Source organism: Drosophila subobscura, chromosome O, assembly GCF_008121235.1.
Source record: "Drosophila subobscura isolate 14011-0131.10 chromosome O, UCBerk_Dsub_1.0, whole genome shotgun sequence".
In the NCBI taxonomy this organism is placed as follows: Eukaryota; Metazoa; Arthropoda; class Insecta; order Diptera; family Drosophilidae; genus Drosophila; species Drosophila subobscura.
Window position 1 is genome coordinate 9,981,819 of NC_048533.1, and position 18,012 is coordinate 9,999,830.

The window sequence follows — 18,012 nt, forward strand, 5'->3', positions numbered from 1 at the left end:
CTTCAATACTAGAAACCCCCTTATTAAGTATATCCTTGATATGAATGCTGTATTATATAATATATTCGATACACAACATTCATATGTACGTATGTAAATGTACGTATAACATTTAATAGGAAATGCATTAGGGTATTCGCGTCTGTCATATTGTCTATTTTGAAGCCATCTTGATGTGATGACCACTTATTCACCACGCACAAAAAGTCAAGCGCTAGAACGGGATAGAGACAAGATTAGAGATGGTCCGAAAGAGTGCCGTGGTGAAAACAAACACATGCATAAGTATGTATGCACGTGTGACCACGGTTGAAAGTGATAATGGCCAAACGGTAAGTAATTTATTAATTTGGTGTTTTGTGTTCTATTAAAGAACTAATCCTATATTTGCAGTTTAAAAGTAGCTCTTTTTGGCTACGAAATTGACGAAGTAATCGAATTTGTCAATCGTACTGCCAATCCCGCTGCAACGCGGCGGCGGCCGCCACAAACACCGGCCGTTGTTGTTAAAAGCGAAGCGTCGTCTCCACAAGAGCCCAGCAGTCCGCCGCCGCCAGATGGTCCCAAAATTTTGGAAAAGGTTTTGATAGGTAAGGTAGCAATTTTATAGTATTTGAACATCTATACAGCGAACACTTCTTTTTCCAGAGCCCCCAATACCTGAAACCCTGGCGATGGAAAATAGGGAACTTGAGGCGCCAGATTCTGAGGCGGCGGGTGAAATGATGGCAACGCGACCAATAGTCGCTGTGGAGTTAACAAGCGCAGCGTCTCCACAAGAGCCCAGCAGTCCGCCGCCGCCAGAATGTAGTGGGCAGGGTGACCGTTTGCGGTAATTTACATATATACATTTCCTAAATTTTAACGTTAAAACACATAAAAAGAAAATTAAATTTATCAAATTTAATCAAAAAACTTAAATGAAAATTTTAATCCTTGTCCCTGGAGTCTGTTAAACTCCCCAGTTTGAATAGTTTGATGCGTGGCAACGGGTGCGGCTGACTTTCTGGATGAGTTTCATTTATATTCCTGAATAGTTGCAGCATATTGACTGTTATAGAGTGTTCGAAAATAACATGCCTCAGGCTCAATGGGATCCCGTCCAGGGCTAAGTTGCTTCACACTACATACAGAATTTTGCTTCAGTTCCTGAACGTGGACGGCGTACACAGTGTCCGGTGGATTGACCTCCTCAATGGTTGGGAACTTCTGCTTCCAATTATCCGCCAGCGCTAGGATCCGTCTTCACTCTTGCTGCTTCAACAATTTAAATGAAAACAGTCGATGTTTCTTGCAATTACATATTGTATTTATTGAATTATGCAACTTGTTTGATCACTTTTACATACACATGGTCAACACATCGTCTGCCGTATGTGGAGGCATGTTTTAATACTATTTATGTGTGTATTTTTTTACAGCGCATTGATATACAAATATTACCGATTCATTCCCAAATATCAAACAACAAACGGTACTCTAACTGTACTGTAATGTCCTTTCCTGACATGTCTCTCCCTTCGCAATACTCCACTTAAAAGCGCATGTGTTGTGTTATGTGTTGTGTGTCTCTCTACTTTAGAAAAATATATATGTATGCCGTTATATATATTATGAAGTAGCATTTTTTTTTGTTTCAGATTACATGGACTGGGTACAAATTTTTGTATACAATTCTTTTTGGTTTCTTGTGTCACCAAACTACTTGCATTTTGGTTTCGTTTTTCTCAACATTTTCCGTGTGATCTTAGAGTTTAGTAAATGTCATAAATGGAAGTAAAATTCATCAAGAGGGTTTTCCTTTCGGGCGTGTTTCTCTACAAAAGCCAGCTACAATAATTGTGCTCCGCAATTTCAAATCTGTGCTTGTCTGTGCGGAGGAAAAGGTTCGGTTCGGTTCTTATTCGATTCGATTCAATTACGTTTTTGCTCTTCGAGAGCAAAGCAAATGAGGATTCAAGCTTCAATTGAAAACAAAATACATCTGAATGGCTTTTTATGCATAAATAATTTGTTGCGTGTATTTGTTGAATGATTCCTTGCTGTTTTTTACGCTTCTTCTTTTAGTACTAGTAAGTAATACAGAGTTATGCTTAATGCAACTATTATAAATTTTCATTTAAATTAAACTAAATTTTAACTTAAACATTTAGTAAAGGCGCGCCTCAAGCGTACGCTGTTCTTTTACATGTTTCTTGTTTGTTTTATTCTGATCTGATTGATTTTTCCTGCACATTTCATCGATTTGCTTACGTTAGCCGTTTGCAGAACCACAAAAGGACAAAACAAAACAGTTCTGGGGTCGCGACAGCAGATCACTCCGCGCGATAATATCATAGAACAGAAATCAGTAGGCAGATTCGATAGAGAATTAGTAACATATAAGTTTGGGTTGCCGGCGCACCCGTGAGGCGTCTGTGGAACTCAGAGGGAAACTCAATTGGCCGGCCCCGAAGCGTTTCGCTGGGTGTAAGGGGTTGGTGGCTGGGTGGACTGGACTGTGTGGGTTGTGAGTGTTTGCGGGGTTAACTAAAAATCTAGAAATAGTATAATGGGTTTGTCGGATCGTTAGCCATTGATTATACACTGTGAATTACTTCATGAATATAACTAAATATTAATAATTGTAATATTCAAGTAACGAGCACACAACAGAAAAAAATTAATAGAACACCATGTAATGCGTGGATGACGGATGGAAGGGTGACAGACATGCCACAAGATGCCACAAGACAAATCCCAGTATGTGTGTGGATTGGGTGTGTGTGTATGAGTAGATGTAGATGTAGATGTGTGTGCGCGTTTACAGCAACGTATAAGATACATTCCAGGCAAATCCGTTGGAGAGAGTTTAACTACTACCACCTTGGCCCTTGCCGTAGATGAGCTCCTCGCAGATCTTCAGCAGATCGGCATTCTCGCGTGACTTCTGCTGCAGCTGCTCGGCCGTTGAGACTCGCGACACTTCCTCCTTTTTGAGTAAAGCTTTCAGTTTTTTCACCTCATCCGCATGCTCCCTTGTGTTGGTGTCCAGCTTTTTATTGGCACTGAAAGAGAAATGAATGATTGATTGATTCCGGTTTGCCGATGGTTAACTTACATTTCAAGCTGCTGCATGGCATGGCTTTTCATCTTCTCGTAGCGCTGCTCTTGCAGTCGCAGATTCTCCATCAGCTGTTTTTTGTCCGTCAGGAGCGTATCCTCGCTGTGTTTCAGCTGCGAGGTCATCTCTTTGCTCTTCTCATATTTCCTATATTAACAGCAGGTTATTTCGGATCTATAGAGACAGTTAGATAGATCGAACTTACACATGCAGATCGGAGAATGTCGTTTCCAGCGACGTTAAGTGATGGTAATTTGCATCGCGATCTGTTTGCACATCCTGCAATTGCCTTTCGTAGTTCTGTGTCAGTTGCTCTTTCTCGCTGATAAGCTCTGCAATGGCTTTCTCATAGGCCTCGATGACGCCACTGCAAGTAATTTATGTTAGAACAATTAGTAATTGATTGGGTGGTGTTTAATCGTAAGGGTGGGACCCACGTGAGCTTTGAATTTGTTTTATCCTTTTCTGTAATGCGCTTAATGAGCGCCTCTTCACGCTGCTCCGCATCTTTGAGCTTCTTCTCAATGTCCTCTGAGCGGGTTCTAAAAGTAATATTTGTCAGTTTATATTTATTATAATTCCGTATAGATCTTCATCTACTTACACTTCATTTTTGATCTTCTTCTCCAGTTCATCCATGTTGTTGTAGGTGTGGGATTTGTCCTCCGTATTAAGGCTGTGTGCAATAGGAATAAAATAGGAGTAAAATCCGTTTTTGATTGGGGATAACTGCTACATACTTGGAATTGTCGAAGGTCTTGTTGCAATCGTTGTCTATAACGTCCACACTCATTTTAGCATGCTTCTGAGAATCGAAACGAATATAATCTGAGGTAAAACATCATCCTCATACATATTATTAATTTGACTCACTTTTGTCCTATCCACTGGCGGTTTATACCCAAAATTCTTAACTACTTCTTTGGCACTGGATTCAATGACAAATGACTGATTGCTGCCACTCGTTTCGTGCTCCTCCCATGTGGGGCTCAGGGCTCGATTCTGATTATGGTTGCCCAGGATATTGAGCAGGGCCTGCTCCTGAAGCTGTGGATGGTTCACTGGCACCGGAGCTCCGAGCAGCGGATCAAACTTCAATAGCAATGAGCTGCGGTCCACTGGAGCATTATTGCTGCCTTTGGTGTACAAATAATCGAAATCTGAAGAGTTGAGTATTACTGTGGATGTGGATGTGGGTGGTCGTGCAATTTGTTTGTTTGTGTGTGTGAGAGGTGCATGCGCGTTCATTTTGTTGTTGGATGAAAAGTAAGAGAGAATACAAATTAATCAGATTTTAGTCACTAGTTTGTTTATAATATCAATTGCAATTACTGTCAAAGTCAAGACAGTTCGATTCGGGCCTCTCTGATCCGAAAACGAATTACCAAAACACAAATAAATGGCAGGCAGGGCAGGCGGCCAAAGAAAACGCCCCTAGAAGTGTCACAAGCGGGGGTTTGAGATAAAAACGGCGAGACGTGAGAGGCAAAGGTTGAGGTCGATCTAAAGAGGCATAGTTTTAGTAGAACGCGGAAAGAATAGTTTACGATAGTGCGGTGGATGCTATCTTATATTTGCATATGTACATATGTATGTATTGTATGTATGTGTGTTTACTCGTTTTCTTTCGAAGTTGTTGTTTTCTTCATATTCTATCTCTAATAATTCTAAAAAAGAGAAAGGAATAGCTAAAGACTTCAGATCTAGACACATTCTTGTCTTTTCTCATTTCCAGTTCCCCTCATTTTGATCGGCTTTTAGATTCTCCTGCAGTGAAAAACGATACATGGGAATGCATTTATTTCCATTTTCCATGTTCCACTTGTTGCAGTCGACATTTGGATGCTCTTTTTGCGATTGTCATCTTTTAAAATTTTAAATGTGAATTCTTCTAGTACATCTCTGCTTTCTTTTCCCTATCTAATCCCACAAGCAGCTGTCGAATCTTTCTCTTCCCTTCTTTCTCTTTCATTTTAAATGTGTGTGAGATTGAGTGTGTGTGCGGAAGTGTGACACGCCGAAAATACACACAAAGCGGAAGGAAGGAAGAACAATGGCAAGCACGAAAATATAAGATATGACTCAAAATGAAGGGGACTCTGCACCCTTGAGTACCCGCACCACACACCCTCCCGGGGGGACAAAATGAGGTGTGCCATGTTATGCACAGAAGCCTTCTACTTTTACCTTCTACTTATATACATATGTATTTGCGTATGTAAGCATACATACATATGTATGTATAATCAAATGTCAGAGACAGAAGCCGACGCTTAAGATACCCTTGACTATCGTTTCAATGCAAGCTCATGAGATGGAGATTTTGATTAAATTTTACCAAGTCAGGGATTAGATTTATTGTCGGTTCGAGTTTGCATGGAACCTCTAGAGTCTAGAGTCTAGACGAACCAAAATACATATCCACTTTGCGTGGGAAGACATCTGCTCAAATCGTCATACCTTCTCCCCTCAACGGAGCAATAATGGGCGGCTTTAAAAATAGTAAAATGAGAACCCGGGCAGACCCACATCTACATGCAGGTCATCCGTGAATCAAAGGGAGGCAACCCAGGGGTGCGACAATAATGGTATTTGTATTTTAAAAACATATTCCAAAGCCGAACCAAGAGCAAAAGCAAAACAAAACAATAAGAGAATCCGCTGCATCGTGACTTGTGAGTCATTTTATGCAATCGACAAAAGAGGTTTAAAAGTGGGTTGATTGACAGACTGGATGAGCGAGAGAGAGAAAGAACAAACTGCCAGAGAGAGCGCCAACTACTAGACGAGTGCGACCGAGAAAGAGAGAAACTTTCCACACTGAAGTGCATTTTAATTGCGTGTCTTTTTGACAACTTTTGCATTTTCAAGATTGTTCACAGTTATTTGCCATCATGTTAACCGTGAACCACACAGCGCCCACACAAACACTGTGGGCTCTCTCGTGGAGCGAATCACCGAATCACACAATGAAGTTTCACGCTCTCACTCTCCGCGTATTAATTTTTTTCCTCATCTTGTGGCTTTATTGATGCTTTATTGTTGTTTTTTTAAAGATTTTTTTGTTTCACGCACAGCTGCTTGAGATATTTTTAATTTCTAGCTTTAAATCCCAAGGAAACGCAATTTGGAGATGTTCTCCATGGTGGGGATAAACGAAATATTTATATTCCAACTAAAAATTACATTTTCTGGCTTAGCAGTTGCCTCAATCGACGAGCGAAGTCACGGCCAAGCGGGGCGAGCGTGTTGGAAAAAACTAACTGAAATGGAATTTCTTATTGCTTACGTTTCTCCCCAATTCCAATAAGAAAACCAGCGCACGCACGCAGAGACAGAGAGAGAGAGCGAGAGAGCTAGCTGGGGGCAGATTCTGACTGGAGTGTGTGACAGTGACGCGTATGCAGCAAGTGCGCAAAGAGAGCCTCATAGTGGAGAGAGCATTGTGTACACGTTGTATGTTTTGGAGCAGTCCAATCTCCCCATTTTCTCTCTCGCTCAGCTGCAGTTGTTAAAGTATGCGCTTATTCATATCTGTGTGTGTTTCTGTCAGTGGTAAAGAGCGAGCGACGTGAGCGCTATGAGCTCTACTATAGTATGACATGGTTATGGAGGAATTTCAGTGAATGCATTCAAATTAATACATTCAATGTAACGGCCACCTCTTCTAATGTGTTTATTTTGGGATATTTGGAGCATAAATTAGCATTTGGTGAGAAAACTTCCTATATAAAGAGGTTTTACTGTAGTCTAGCTTTGCTTCTATGAATGATGGGGCCAGAGAGAGAGCAGTATTGATGTTGCTTTTGTTTATGTGTGTGTTTATTTGTAGGGGGGAAGAATAGTCAGAGTTGCATTTGCCTATTCAGCGATAACGATAGATGTGCGCGAGCTGGCAAATGTTTTAAAAAATAAAAAAAATGCTGAACATGCATTAAATAATTATGAATAAAACCCCTCTAATTGCATAAGTGAGCAATTCTCCAATTAAGGCATGAGTGTTGTTAATTAGCCAAAAATAAAAATGCGCTCATTAGATAACTGATACAGCAAGACAAGCAATTGGACAAGATGACGTCACAGCGAATCGGTTTCTTTTATTGGCGATGATTACCGCATACGATATTTGCTGATAAGAGCTCAGCCGCGGAGTGAGCGGAGAGCGCTCTAGAGCAGAGAGAGAGAGAGAGAGCTATCCTCTCTCTCATTGAGTGTGTGTGTTTGGGGGAGCAGAGAAAGGGACCGGGGTCAATGCGGCATTTCAGGGCAGAGGGCAGCATAAAAATGCAGGAACAGGAAGAACAACAAAAACGTGCAGACAAAAAATTGTGTGCACTTCTACCCATTCCCTACTCGAACACACACACGCTTGCGAATGATGCCATTCAAAAATTATGCGCCTAATTGACATTGTGTGTGAAAGTGTATGACATGAGGAAGGGTATGATGATTCTGGACGAGATGTTTGTAACATGGAGAAGGTCCAAAGATAGTCCATTTACACATAACAGAGTCAAATAAGATAAATAGTGAATGTGATCAATGAATATTCGAGGGTATTTAAGACTTCGCCATCATAAGCTAGCTTTCCCCTTCACGTTTCAGTTCTTGTGACTGCAGTTGCTGTTTTTGCTGGATTTCCTGTTTGTTTCACCGTTTGCTACTCCCCCTGCTCTGCCCACTACCAGCCCCTTGATTTGTGAAGTTCAGGTTCATTGCCTTGCATGTGAGGGGATTTATTTTTACAGTTAGATTTCGTTATGTGCGACAGCCGGTTGGAAAGTTCATGGAATGCATTAATTTCAAGTTCAAAAACTAAAACGAAGGATTCGTTGAATTGGTGGGAGGGGGTAGTGTTTGATGGCCTAAGGTCACGAACATGCAGTACAGTGGGGAACCATTACAAGAGCTTCATGGTCCGCATTCACATACCAAGAATATAAAACAAGAGCTTGAAATACTTACAGTTTGTATTACTTGCAGTATCATGAAACTCATCTTCGGAGAAATGCTCATCCTCCTGGCCCTCACCAGGGAGGGACATGGCGGTAGCTTCTCCTCCTAATCCGGACTTCATCTTGGCTAAATTATTAAAGCCACTGCTGGTGTACTGTGGCGTCTTGAACATATCATCCGTCACGGGTGACATGGCCCCAAAGTGCTCCACAAACACATCGTCCTTTTCGTCGCTGGCACTGAGATGTGCCTGCTCCTTGGCGGACAGGGCCTGCTCCTCGACGCCGGCGGCGGCGTTAGCTTGGGGAGAGGCCACCGGAGTAGGCTCCACATGGATGGGCGGACGAGTGAGGTTTTGATGTGTGGGGATTGGTGGCGAGTATGGAACTTGGGCCGGGGTCTGCGGAGATCTGAGCACTGTGGCCGTCTCAACCTGCATGGAGACGTCCACGTCCATGGCCTCGAAGTCCTCGCTGGCCATGCTCTCCTCGGTGGCTTCCATGGCCGGCGAGGCATGAGTCTCCAGACAGAAAGTGCGTCTGGGGCGGTCTTTTTCCAGGGAGAAAGTGCGACGAGAAGCAGCCGCCTCCTGCTGATCCTCGGTGGACTTGATCACGGAGAAGGTGCGACGCTGCTGCTCGTCAGCTGTTTCCAGGGAAACGGCAAAAGTGGCCGAAGCCTGGAGCGGGGTTCCCTCATTTTGAGAAGAGCTGGCTTCAATCCGCTTTCCGCCATCGAAGGTTCCGTCCAGCGGAGATGGGGAAACCGAAAGCTCATCCATGGGCAGCGTCTCATTCAGATGGCGCTGCTCCGGACTCGCTTGCGTCACTTGTATGATCACCGGCGACTTGGCAATAACTCCTGGAGCGCACATGCTCAGCTTGCGCTCAGACGAGGGCTCGATGACCGCCTCCTCCAGGTAGGACATCTCCTTCTGCTCGGCCGGAGCGTGCGGCGAGCGAGGAAAGTGCGCGGGCTGCTCAGCCGGACCCTTTATGGGAAAACTTGGTGAATTGGGTCCTGAAGAGTGTCCCTTGGGGTGGGAGGAGCTGCTGTCCAGCTCCAGACAAAGGGGTTTGGTGCTTCCTTGCAACTGGGTAGGTGCAACGGCCACCACAGTCCCCCGATCGGAGGGTTTTTCTAATTGGACAGTTTTCTGATCATCTGTTTCTAGTTCGTCTTCATCGGCGGGTAAGGGGTACTCCTTGAGTTCCAGGAACATTAGCTCCTCGGCCGTCTTGTGCCGATGTGTGGGTATGGGCGGCGAGATGGGATATTCCACACTGTTTGCCTGCAGAGTTGGAATTGGTGGGGAGAGCGGTGCTGCTGCTGGCACCTCTGGTTTCTTCAAGTGTTCGTCTGCTCGTGCTGGAACTTGTACTTCCTGCTCTCGAGGTGTTTCGAGCTGAAGACTGTGCTCGTGTTGCTGTTCCATGGAGATATGGCTGCTGTTCATCAACGGAGGACATTCTGTTGGCACCTGCTCTTCAAGTGGTTCCTCCTGTGGTTGTTCCTGCCGTTGGCACATCTGAGAGTTTTCTGTCTTTTCTTTTGGTTCCTCCCGAAGCAGTTGTTCCTTCTCTTTGCATTCCTGCGACTGCTCTTTCGATTCATTCGACTCTTGAGGTGGATCAACTGCCTGTTCTTCCTGTTCTTTAGGCAATTCTGTTTGCTTTTGAGGAGAATCAACTGCTGGCAATTCCACTTTCTCATGCTCCTGGGGCGATCGCTTCGGCTCGGTAACTGATGCCAATAGCTCTTCCTGCTGGTGGCATTTATCTACAGATTGCTCAAGTTCTTTCGCTGCCAGCCGTGCAACCTCCTGGCCAGGCATTGACTGTGGTTGCTCCTGCTGCTGTTGTTGCCCAACGAACAGCTCTTGACCCATGCCGGGAGGCAATGCATCTGCGAGGAATTGCTGCTGCAGCAGTTGATGATCCTCTGGACCCAAGACATCCTTTAGCATTTCCATGGTCTCATTGATTTCGTCCACATCCATGGGCTCGTAGCTGGTGTTGTGTGAAATGCTGCCAGCCAGTGGATCACTGACTGTTTGCTCCAGCTGCTGCTCCAGCACATCGTTGAGGGCACTCGAATAGGCCTCCATTTCGGATCGATCACAGGAGAACTTTTCGCTGTTGAGCGACATGCACTCCACAAAGACATCCGCATCCGATTGGTCCGCTTTCAGTTGGGCTGCAAAAGGGCAACAGATATTATGAGATTTTTCTCTCAGTTGGTCGGATCACACTTACCCTCCATTTCGGCACTGAGTGGAGCCAGCCCTGGGATCTCCTCTTCATCGAACATCCCAAATCTGGGAGCCGCTGGCTCTGTCTCCAGCTGCTCCGATGGCGGCTTGATCATTGCCGCAGCCAGAGCCTTTTGTTTATCCAAACTCGACCTGACACTCTGCTTCACTGCCAGCGGACTCATCTGCGGAGAATGGAGAAGATTTTTGCAATTAGGTGCATAAAATCAAAGTAAACTAATTGCTAATTTCGTGTGCATCGCGTGAGGCATGAGAAGACAGCAGCAGCAAAAACAATTCCTCCTCGAATGAAAAATTATGAAAATAAACCAAAGAAAAATCAACATAATCCAAACAATTGGCAGACGAAAACTGTAAACAAGTCGACACGATGATGATGATTATGATGGTGATGATGGGATGGTGCAGCAGCTGCTTTCAGATTTTATTAGGAATTGTTGACACATTGAAAGAATGATCCACAGGGGTGCAAAACAGGGACAGGGAACACGACCTGGTGACAGAAATAGCTGGCGTCTGGGACCAGAAAACGAAGTGCCCTTCACCTTTGCAAGTTCTTAAAACAAACAAAACTTGAGTGGATTTTATTCACATTAAAAGCAATGAAGCAAGAGAAGGATCGAGCTGCTTTCTTACATGAAAGGACATTTAAAGGAGGAAAGATCCATGTGTTTAATTGATTAAGTCTCTGTGGAACCCATTCACACCGATAGAAACTGCATATCTTTGACAATATAGGCAAATCATTTACCACTTCCCCCACTTCAGCATGGGAGAGCACACTCAACCCGTACGTACGCTGCATATAGCCGTCTAGCAGCCCCATCCTCAACCCATTCTCATCTCGCCAACGGACAAGCAAATGTCATTAATTTAAAAAGCCACAGAACTACGCCAGACTACAGAGACGGGGACGGAGCAGTGGCAGTGTATCTGGGTCGTTGTCGGCTTTTGTGCAATGCGAAAAAGAAAATCCGTACATGCCGGCAGCGGGACCGGGTCCGAGTTTTGTCTACTACTCAGGGCCTTGATGCAATATTGTAAACGCGAAATTTAATTAGAGCGCAATACGATGATTACCATCAAGCGGCAGGCAAGGTTAAAGTCAGCCGGGAATGGGTGGGAAAAAATGGGTGTGTGGCGTATGATAAATTGGGATTTGAGCAACGAATAATTAAAGCCAAATGGAATTAGGGATAATTAGAGATTTGGGGAGATTGGGAAGCCAATCAAATGGAAATCCTATTAAGTAAAGAGTTCTCTTTAAGGAAAACTCTCAAGAATTCTACAAAATTTGTGGAATTCAAGAGAAATTCGTCTACAACGCAATAGTCCACCGTCCTCACAATATTTTGGCAGAACAATGTTAGACATACCTCCGCACTCATGGCCTGCAAATGCTCCATTTCGTGGGCACTAACTTGGCTCAGGTTCACATTAATGTCAAGCAGAAGCTTTTGAATGCTCTCCCTGCCGCTGGGCAGTGGACGCGGAGCCGGATCTGAAATACCCAAATCCAACAGATTGCTGTGATCCTCTTCCAGTTGCAGCAAGTCCTCTGTGGCCGAGTCCAAGAGTTGGTTCAGATCCGTGTGGGCAGCCATGCTGGCCCGTGGTTCGGAGTCCGTCGACGACTGATCGCCGTTACTGGTGCTGCTGGCGTCTGTACGGCCCATGCTCAGGGGCCGTTTGATAATGTTTGCGATGAAATCCATGCCGGAGAACTCGCACAAAATGTCTCAACGCACGATTAACTTTCTCGAGACGTTCACGGTTTACGGTTCACCACTTTGCACTTAATTCCATAAAAGTGCTCAAATTTCAGTGATTTATTTTCAATACTTGCTGTACATTCTGATGTTCTAATATGTGAGGAATTGCCTACTTTTTCGATTGTTATTTTTCTGTTTTCCGTACATATGTATATTGAATAATAGCTGAGATTCTAGCGACCTGGCGCCGCGTGTGTTTCTCGCTGGCTACTGCTCCGTTCGGGTCTGTCTTTGAAATCAATTTAAAAATATTTTCGTTTTCAATTTGCTCAGCGTCGTATATTTCAGTGCATTCATGTGTGTATTTGTGTTTGTGTGTGTTGTGTGTGTGTGTGCTGAGAGAGAGGAACATCGCTGACTGGCTCGAGTGGCATCCACAAAAACGATCCGGATGTGTGTTTGGGTCTCTGTTGAATTTTCAGCCCACATGGGCGCTCTTCTCATTATCAGCGTGCTCGTCTGCTCACCAGCTCCTGCGATCATTAACTATCACTGAATGAACGTGAGGATAAGCCCGAGAGTCCACATCCAATTTTACAAACACTCTGCAGCATTGCCGATCACTTAAGTGACGCGAGAGCACATGGCGGCGAACAAATGCAATTCAATTTATATAAGAATCATAATTGAACTAATTGAACAATTCTATTGATTTCGTTAATGAGTGCAATTCTACAGCTCAGATGGCGAACCGTCTTGGGGGAATTACAGATGCAAACTGAGGCCTAGAGTTAGACAAGACTCAGACTGAGGCAAAAGTGCAAAACAATGCAAATACTTGCACCGAAACATAGAGCAAGAGGGAGCAAAAATAGGGCACGAAATGGCGACCGCGAGGCTAATGAATGAAAGTGTTAGACAGTCAGTTGCTGCTGGAGAACCCTGTACTTCCCACAGTGTGTGTGTGTGTGTATGTGTTTGGATGTGGATGCCAAGTGACATGCAATCCCATAGCCGGCAGCCGCAGCGGGCCCATTGTTGCGCATCGTGCAATCGAGGAAGTGCTCCACATTGCTCCACGGCTGACTTTGCATATTTTGAGAGAAACGGAATATCACATGATGGGACACAGCCACCGACGCAAACTCTGATCTGAAGAAGAAGCGACTGTGGCAGGGCGATGCGATGCATGACAGGTGACAAGATATGTGACTGAACAGCGCAGCGCCGAGTGGAACCCAATCAGGAAATGAAGTATAACGAGGAGCGAAGCTCTAACTTGGAATGTAATTCGAATACTCTTTGGCCAAGGCATTACATATGTATGTTTCCCAACTAAAGCAAACAAATGGGGAAAAGGCAGGCGGCTATAAAACATAAATAGACTATAAATAGCCGAAAACAAATGCGGGCAGCGACGACTGAAATGTGGGGGAGTCTGCAATGCATTCATAGTCTCCTTCCAGAACGACGTTGGTGGCAGAGGGGAGACACTTTTTGATCGCTTGTGTACGATGACCTTTTGGCAGGGGCTGGGAGACAGCACCCTTGAAGCATTTACCCTTTCAAGGGAATCACAGATCCCTCTGCCAGATGCACAAATCCCGAGAGGGCGCGCCTCGTTAGCCGTATTTATTTTGGTCTTCACTTGGGCCAAGTCAATTTTTGGCACGCTTTGCCAGCATCTGGACTCTGTTTCGCCAGCCCACCATGCGAAATGTCAAGAGCACATATCCCCGACCGAATAAGAGGCGGCCAAAACGGGCAGATGGTATTAATGGTATCTCTCTGTACATTTGATGGGTATTCATATTGCATACCAGCGTGCCTTGCCAAGTGTCCGAGTTCACTGATACCTTGCCTGGTCTATTACCCATTGAGGGTGTACGTATTTTGGTCACTGGTAAACGTCCGATCGCTGCCAGATATGGAACACACTGATCGAATGGGGGACGCAGGCAACTCCTCCAAAGCAAAAGCGACAGCTGCCATAAAAGTGCACCAACAGAAAATATACTACGAGAAGAACGAGAGAATTACTTGTAGCAGACCGAGCATATGCAGGGCGGGCGCATGGTCCCGTCACGGCACAGAAACCAAACAATGCCAATTCGAAATTGCGGAGGGGACGCCGACTCCGACGCCGACGCCTCAATGAGCGGACCTATTTGCACATGATAGAAAGTGAATCTTTTTTAGGCTAAATCGGTCGAAGGGACACGCCCACAGCTGGCTGAAGGCTGCCACTGCGCATTGCCTTACCTTTGTACCGCCATCGTTTTTGTTGATCTCCCGCAAGACACTGCGGCTGCCGGGACCCAAGCCCAAGCTATTGTCGACCGAATTGAATTCCATGGCATATATTGACCTCCAACGTATTCTTTTTTACAAGAGACGTTAAATGAACTTTGTATAACAATAATTAACAATATATTTAGCACGATACGGTACTTTGGGACGCTATTTAGTTTTTTTTTTTCTTTTGACAAAATGCCGCTGCAATTTGAAGAACAGTGTGACCGCGGATTATCGATCAAATATACCGCACGACCCTAACAAATATACCAAAGTATACCTTCTCATTTTAAAAATATACGGTAAATATAATTTAATCCCAAATAATTATGATGTTCTATTTGATATTATTAGCTAATTAGGATTCTAAGCGCTAAAAATATGGTTTTATCCGATGTATCAATCAAGTCTGCACAACATTGGCTAGTTTTCATGACTACTTTTTCTTCGGAATGTTTTCAGATTAAGTTTAAAGTCTAGTACTCAGATCGAAAAACACGTTTGCTAGCAAACTGTGCAATATATTTTGCTTGCAGCAGAGTGTGACCAGAGGTGAAAACCGCATTCCGTACGGATACACTTCTCAGGAAGCCTTGTTTACCTTTTTGAAAATGTGTGAAATTGAATAAAAAGTTAATAAAACAATAAAAGCAAAATGGATCCATGCAGGAGATTGCTTTTAGTGGGATTGGCGGCTTTTGCATGATCGGAGGAGGAGGACAATCAACGAAATAAGCGCCTACAACTTTGTTAAACCCATATCTGCAGGAAAGAAACCAGTACGGTCGTTTGTCTATACATTTGAGTATTATAAATCATATAAATATGTGTACATTTATGGAAACCCATGAAACGATACCCTTTGCATATTCCGCAGTTTGAAAATATGACTGAGAGAACTTGCATATACAAATCTGGGAATATCATCTGCAGCCTTCTTTGATTGGTGGAGCAGCAAGGCCGTGCCATGGAATATCTGCGCCTCGGCAGACTAGATTTAATCGGCCTGTTTCTTGTCGATCTGAGTACTGCCTGGCGTAAGCCGCTAGAAAGTAATTTGTGCGCGCAAAATTTCTTATCGGTTCCATACGAATATCATCCCTGATTTTTCTAGCGGCCCCTTTTTTCGATCTGAGTACTAGGCTTAAATATACAACCGAGTAAATCATCTCCGTCCACCTCCGCCAGTATGCGGAACATTCTTCCATAAAAATTGAAGATTTTTGCGGAATTAATAATTTCTTAAATGATTTCCCATTGTTTACGTTCTTCTTCTTTTTCAGCTATCGATATAAGCCAAATCATGTGGATCGGGCACGAGTTTAATTGATCGTACTTTTTTCAGAATCTCCCGTCCATTAGTCGGAGAGCTGAGATTGAATCTGAAACGTGAAAGGAACAATCTACATGGTCAGTCGCAAAGTCTATAGTCAAAAGTATATAAATTGTATTTTTAAAGAAAAGTTCCAATCGATAACTGATTGCAGCAAATTCGTAGTTACTCAAGTGAGACTAGTGAGACATTAGTGAGGCCAGAGTTGCCGCTTTGTGCCACTAAAGTTTGGTTCGGTTCGGTTCGGTTCAGTTCATTAGATTCGCTTTGTGGTTCAAATAGGCAGTTGCTAAAGAAAAAAATACGAACGAAAAAAGAAGATTTGCGATGGACGCTTGCAAGAATATCATCGAAGTGATGCTCAACAAGGAGCACGTGGCCTATGCCTGGCCCTTCTACAAGCCGTTCGATGCTGACATTGTGGATCTGACCGACTACCACGACAAAATCAAGAAGCCCATGGACCTGGGCACCATTAGGCTCAAAATGGAGGACGGCCATTACAGCAGCGTGCTTGATTTTGCGAACGATGTGCGCTTAGTATTTAGCAACTGCTACAAATACTATCATCCGAGAACTGATTTTGTTGGCATGGCCCAGAAGCTGCAGCACGTCTTCGAAGTGCTCTTCGCCGAAATACGCGACGAACCGGTGCCCAATGTGGTACACGACACGCACACGCAGGACAATATGCATCATGGCGAATCTGACTTGCACGATGACTACGCCAAGATCAAGGTCCTAGAGTCCAAGTTGGACATGACCTTTTCCACGATTAACACTTTGGTGGAGAATAAACGCAAGCTCAAGGCCATAAAGAGGAGCATCGATGAACAGAAGCTGGTTCTCAAGAACGAGATTTCTGACCTGAAGGCAGAGTTGAAGCGTCTCCAAGCTGTGTCCAAGGCCGACGAACGACGTAGACGTCAACGCTTGAGTAATGTAAGTAATATTTATACACCATACCTCGTTTAACCCTACTAATTTTTATTTATTCCGTCGCGCAGTTGCTTGGCCAAATGGACCTGAACCCGAGTGAGGAATCTTCTAGTAGCTTCGAAGGAGATGTTTAACGTGAAGAAGAACTGCGGAGCACAGAGAATAAACAGTAGCAGCAGAGATTCCATGGCAATTGGATTATGATTAAAATAATTCAGGCAATGATCGAAATATATACTGGAAGAAGCAAATCTCTTTTCGTTGTCTTGAGCATTGAGAAAGTAATATTCAAATAAGATTTTATTCTGTGAAAGGGCTTAATCCCAAGGTGGCTTCACTGGATCGGTATAAATGCTGACATGCTGCCAAATTTAACTACTACATTTCTGAAAGAATGAGCGACTCAAGGGCACTGACCTCAAGTTTGGTGGAAAAGCCAGACAATTCTGGCCTCAAAATCATAAGTAGAGCCTTGGCATTATTCTCCTTTTGTAGTGCAACGCCAGTTTGATAGTTCCGGAATCACGGCGGAGCTTTCTGGAGGTCTTGCCAGAGTGTTGGCTACCTTAGGAATGGTCTGAACGAGGCTCACACGAGGTCTTTGCCAAAGACAGAAAGGCGTCCATCGACTGGCCCTCAGCCCTGCCGTCCAACTTTAGATTTAAATCCACATTGACAGGAGAATTGCGGAAACCATTGAACAGGCAGTGGATGGCATCCACAGCAGCTCAGCTGACGTGTTCTGAGCACCTACCTTCTGCAGGCCATGGTGCCAGCATCAAATTACCACGTAGGGGCATGAGTGATTAGTATGGCTCTAGCAGACTAGGGTTTTAAGTCTGAAAAGGACCGAATGAAGCAGGAAGAAATATTCCCAATAGAACACAGAATATTATTTTTGACTGCATGCCCTCTAAACTAACCAATGCGAATTTAATCACAATGAGGAACTTTTCTTACCCAGAATTTATTTCGCATTCCCAGCTTTATCTATTCAACTGATTCATCTTCTATTCAAAATTATACATGTACCTAACCAGGGGGTATTGCGAAAGACTTTTCTACTGAAAACACTGTCACGGCGGTGCTTTTGTTGTTGTTTAGGAGATCTTAGATAGTCCTAGACAATCTTTGGACCTTTCTAAGAAATTTAGAATTACTGAATCACTAAACTCCATTCGAATTTTTGTACACTTTCATGCAAATATTTTTGAAATTGTATAAACTGCTACTGATTTATCTATTCTTCTGCGGACCGTCACTGGATCTTCTTTATTTTCTCTAACAGCCATGTTGTTTCAGTAATGCCAAAGTGCCGCACAACTTCGTGTTGGCAAGTTGCATTTTATATTCCATAGAACTTGCGTGAACTCTTTGCTTATGCTTAAAATTAATTTTTTAT

The 18,012-nt window shown here is 43.9% G+C and overlaps 3 protein-coding genes across 12 annotated transcripts; 2 read left to right on the top strand and 1 right to left on the bottom strand.

Moving 5' to 3' along the window:
• Positions 1 to 239: 239 nt before the first annotated feature.
• LOC117897436 (protein EARLY FLOWERING 5-like) lies at positions 240 to 867 on the top strand. 2 transcript variants are annotated; one of them, XM_034806275.1, is made up of 4 exons: positions 240 to 332; positions 394 to 590; positions 649 to 693; positions 728 to 852. In XM_034806275.1, the coding sequence occupies exons 1-4, from the start codon at positions 322 to 324 to the stop codon at positions 742 to 744; spliced, it is 270 nt and encodes an 89-aa protein (XP_034662166.1). In that variant the 5' UTR covers positions 240 to 321; the 3' UTR covers positions 745 to 852. The 2 variants fall into 2 exon arrangements, with proteins under 2 accessions (XP_034662166.1, XP_034662165.1); XM_034806274.1 differs by having other exon boundaries at positions 649 to 867.
• Positions 868 to 1,639: 772 nt separating this feature from the next.
• On the bottom strand, positions 1,640 to 17,241 carry LOC117896253 (transforming acidic coiled-coil-containing protein 3). Of its 9 annotated transcripts, XM_034804430.1 has the most exons (11): positions 11,708 to 12,310; positions 10,315 to 10,495; positions 8,069 to 10,255; positions 3,977 to 4,281; positions 3,844 to 3,908; positions 3,708 to 3,779; positions 3,541 to 3,645; positions 3,309 to 3,470; positions 3,101 to 3,250; positions 2,866 to 3,047; positions 1,640 to 2,537 (listed from the first exon to the last, which is right to left on the bottom strand). In XM_034804430.1, exons 1-11 carry the CDS (start codon positions 12,044 to 12,046, stop codon positions 2,530 to 2,532), a joined length of 3,756 nt encoding a protein of 1,251 aa, XP_034660321.1. In that variant the 5' UTR covers positions 12,047 to 12,310; the 3' UTR covers positions 1,640 to 2,529. The 9 variants fall into 9 exon arrangements, 8 of the variants coding, with proteins under 8 accessions (XP_034660321.1, XP_034660327.1, XP_034660323.1 ...); XM_034804436.1 differs by lacking the exon at positions 11,708 to 12,310 and adding an exon at positions 14,306 to 14,529 and having other exon boundaries at positions 1,640 to 3,047; positions 3,977 to 4,239; XM_034804432.1 differs by lacking the exon at positions 11,708 to 12,310 and adding an exon at positions 14,306 to 14,528 and having other exon boundaries at positions 1,640 to 3,047.
• LOC117896262 (bromodomain-containing protein 3-like) lies at positions 15,922 to 16,838 on the top strand. Its single transcript, XM_034804452.1, has 2 exons — positions 15,922 to 16,613; positions 16,679 to 16,838. Exons 1-2 carry the CDS (start codon positions 15,999 to 16,001, stop codon positions 16,742 to 16,744), a joined length of 681 nt encoding a protein of 226 aa, XP_034660343.1. The 5' UTR covers positions 15,922 to 15,998; the 3' UTR covers positions 16,745 to 16,838.
• Positions 17,242 to 18,012: the final 771 nt, after the last annotated feature.

Coding starts and splice junctions, on each gene's coding strand:
- LOC117897436 (XM_034806274.1), top strand. Junction 591..648: donor TTTGGAAAAGGTTTTGATAG/GTAAGGTAGCAA, acceptor TTCTTTTTCCAG/AGCCCCCAATACCTGAAACC.
- LOC117896253 (XM_034804429.1), bottom strand. CDS start 12,046: ATGGATTTCATCGCAAACATTATCAAACGGCCCCTGAGCATGGGCCGT. Junction 10,496..11,707: donor TGCAGGCCATGAGTGCGGAG/GTATGTCTAACA, acceptor CATTCTCCGCAG/ATGAGTCCGCTGGCAGTGAA. Junction 3,251..3,308: donor ACATTCTCCGATCTGCATGT/GTAAGTTCGATC, acceptor CTGTTAATATAG/GAAATATGAGAAGAGCAAAG.
- LOC117896262 (XM_034804452.1), top strand. CDS start 15,999: ATGGACGCTTGCAAGAATATCATCGAAGTGATGCTCAACAAGGAGCAC. Junction 16,614..16,678: donor GACGTCAACGCTTGAGTAAT/GTAAGTAATATT, acceptor TCCGTCGCGCAG/TTGCTTGGCCAAATGGACCT.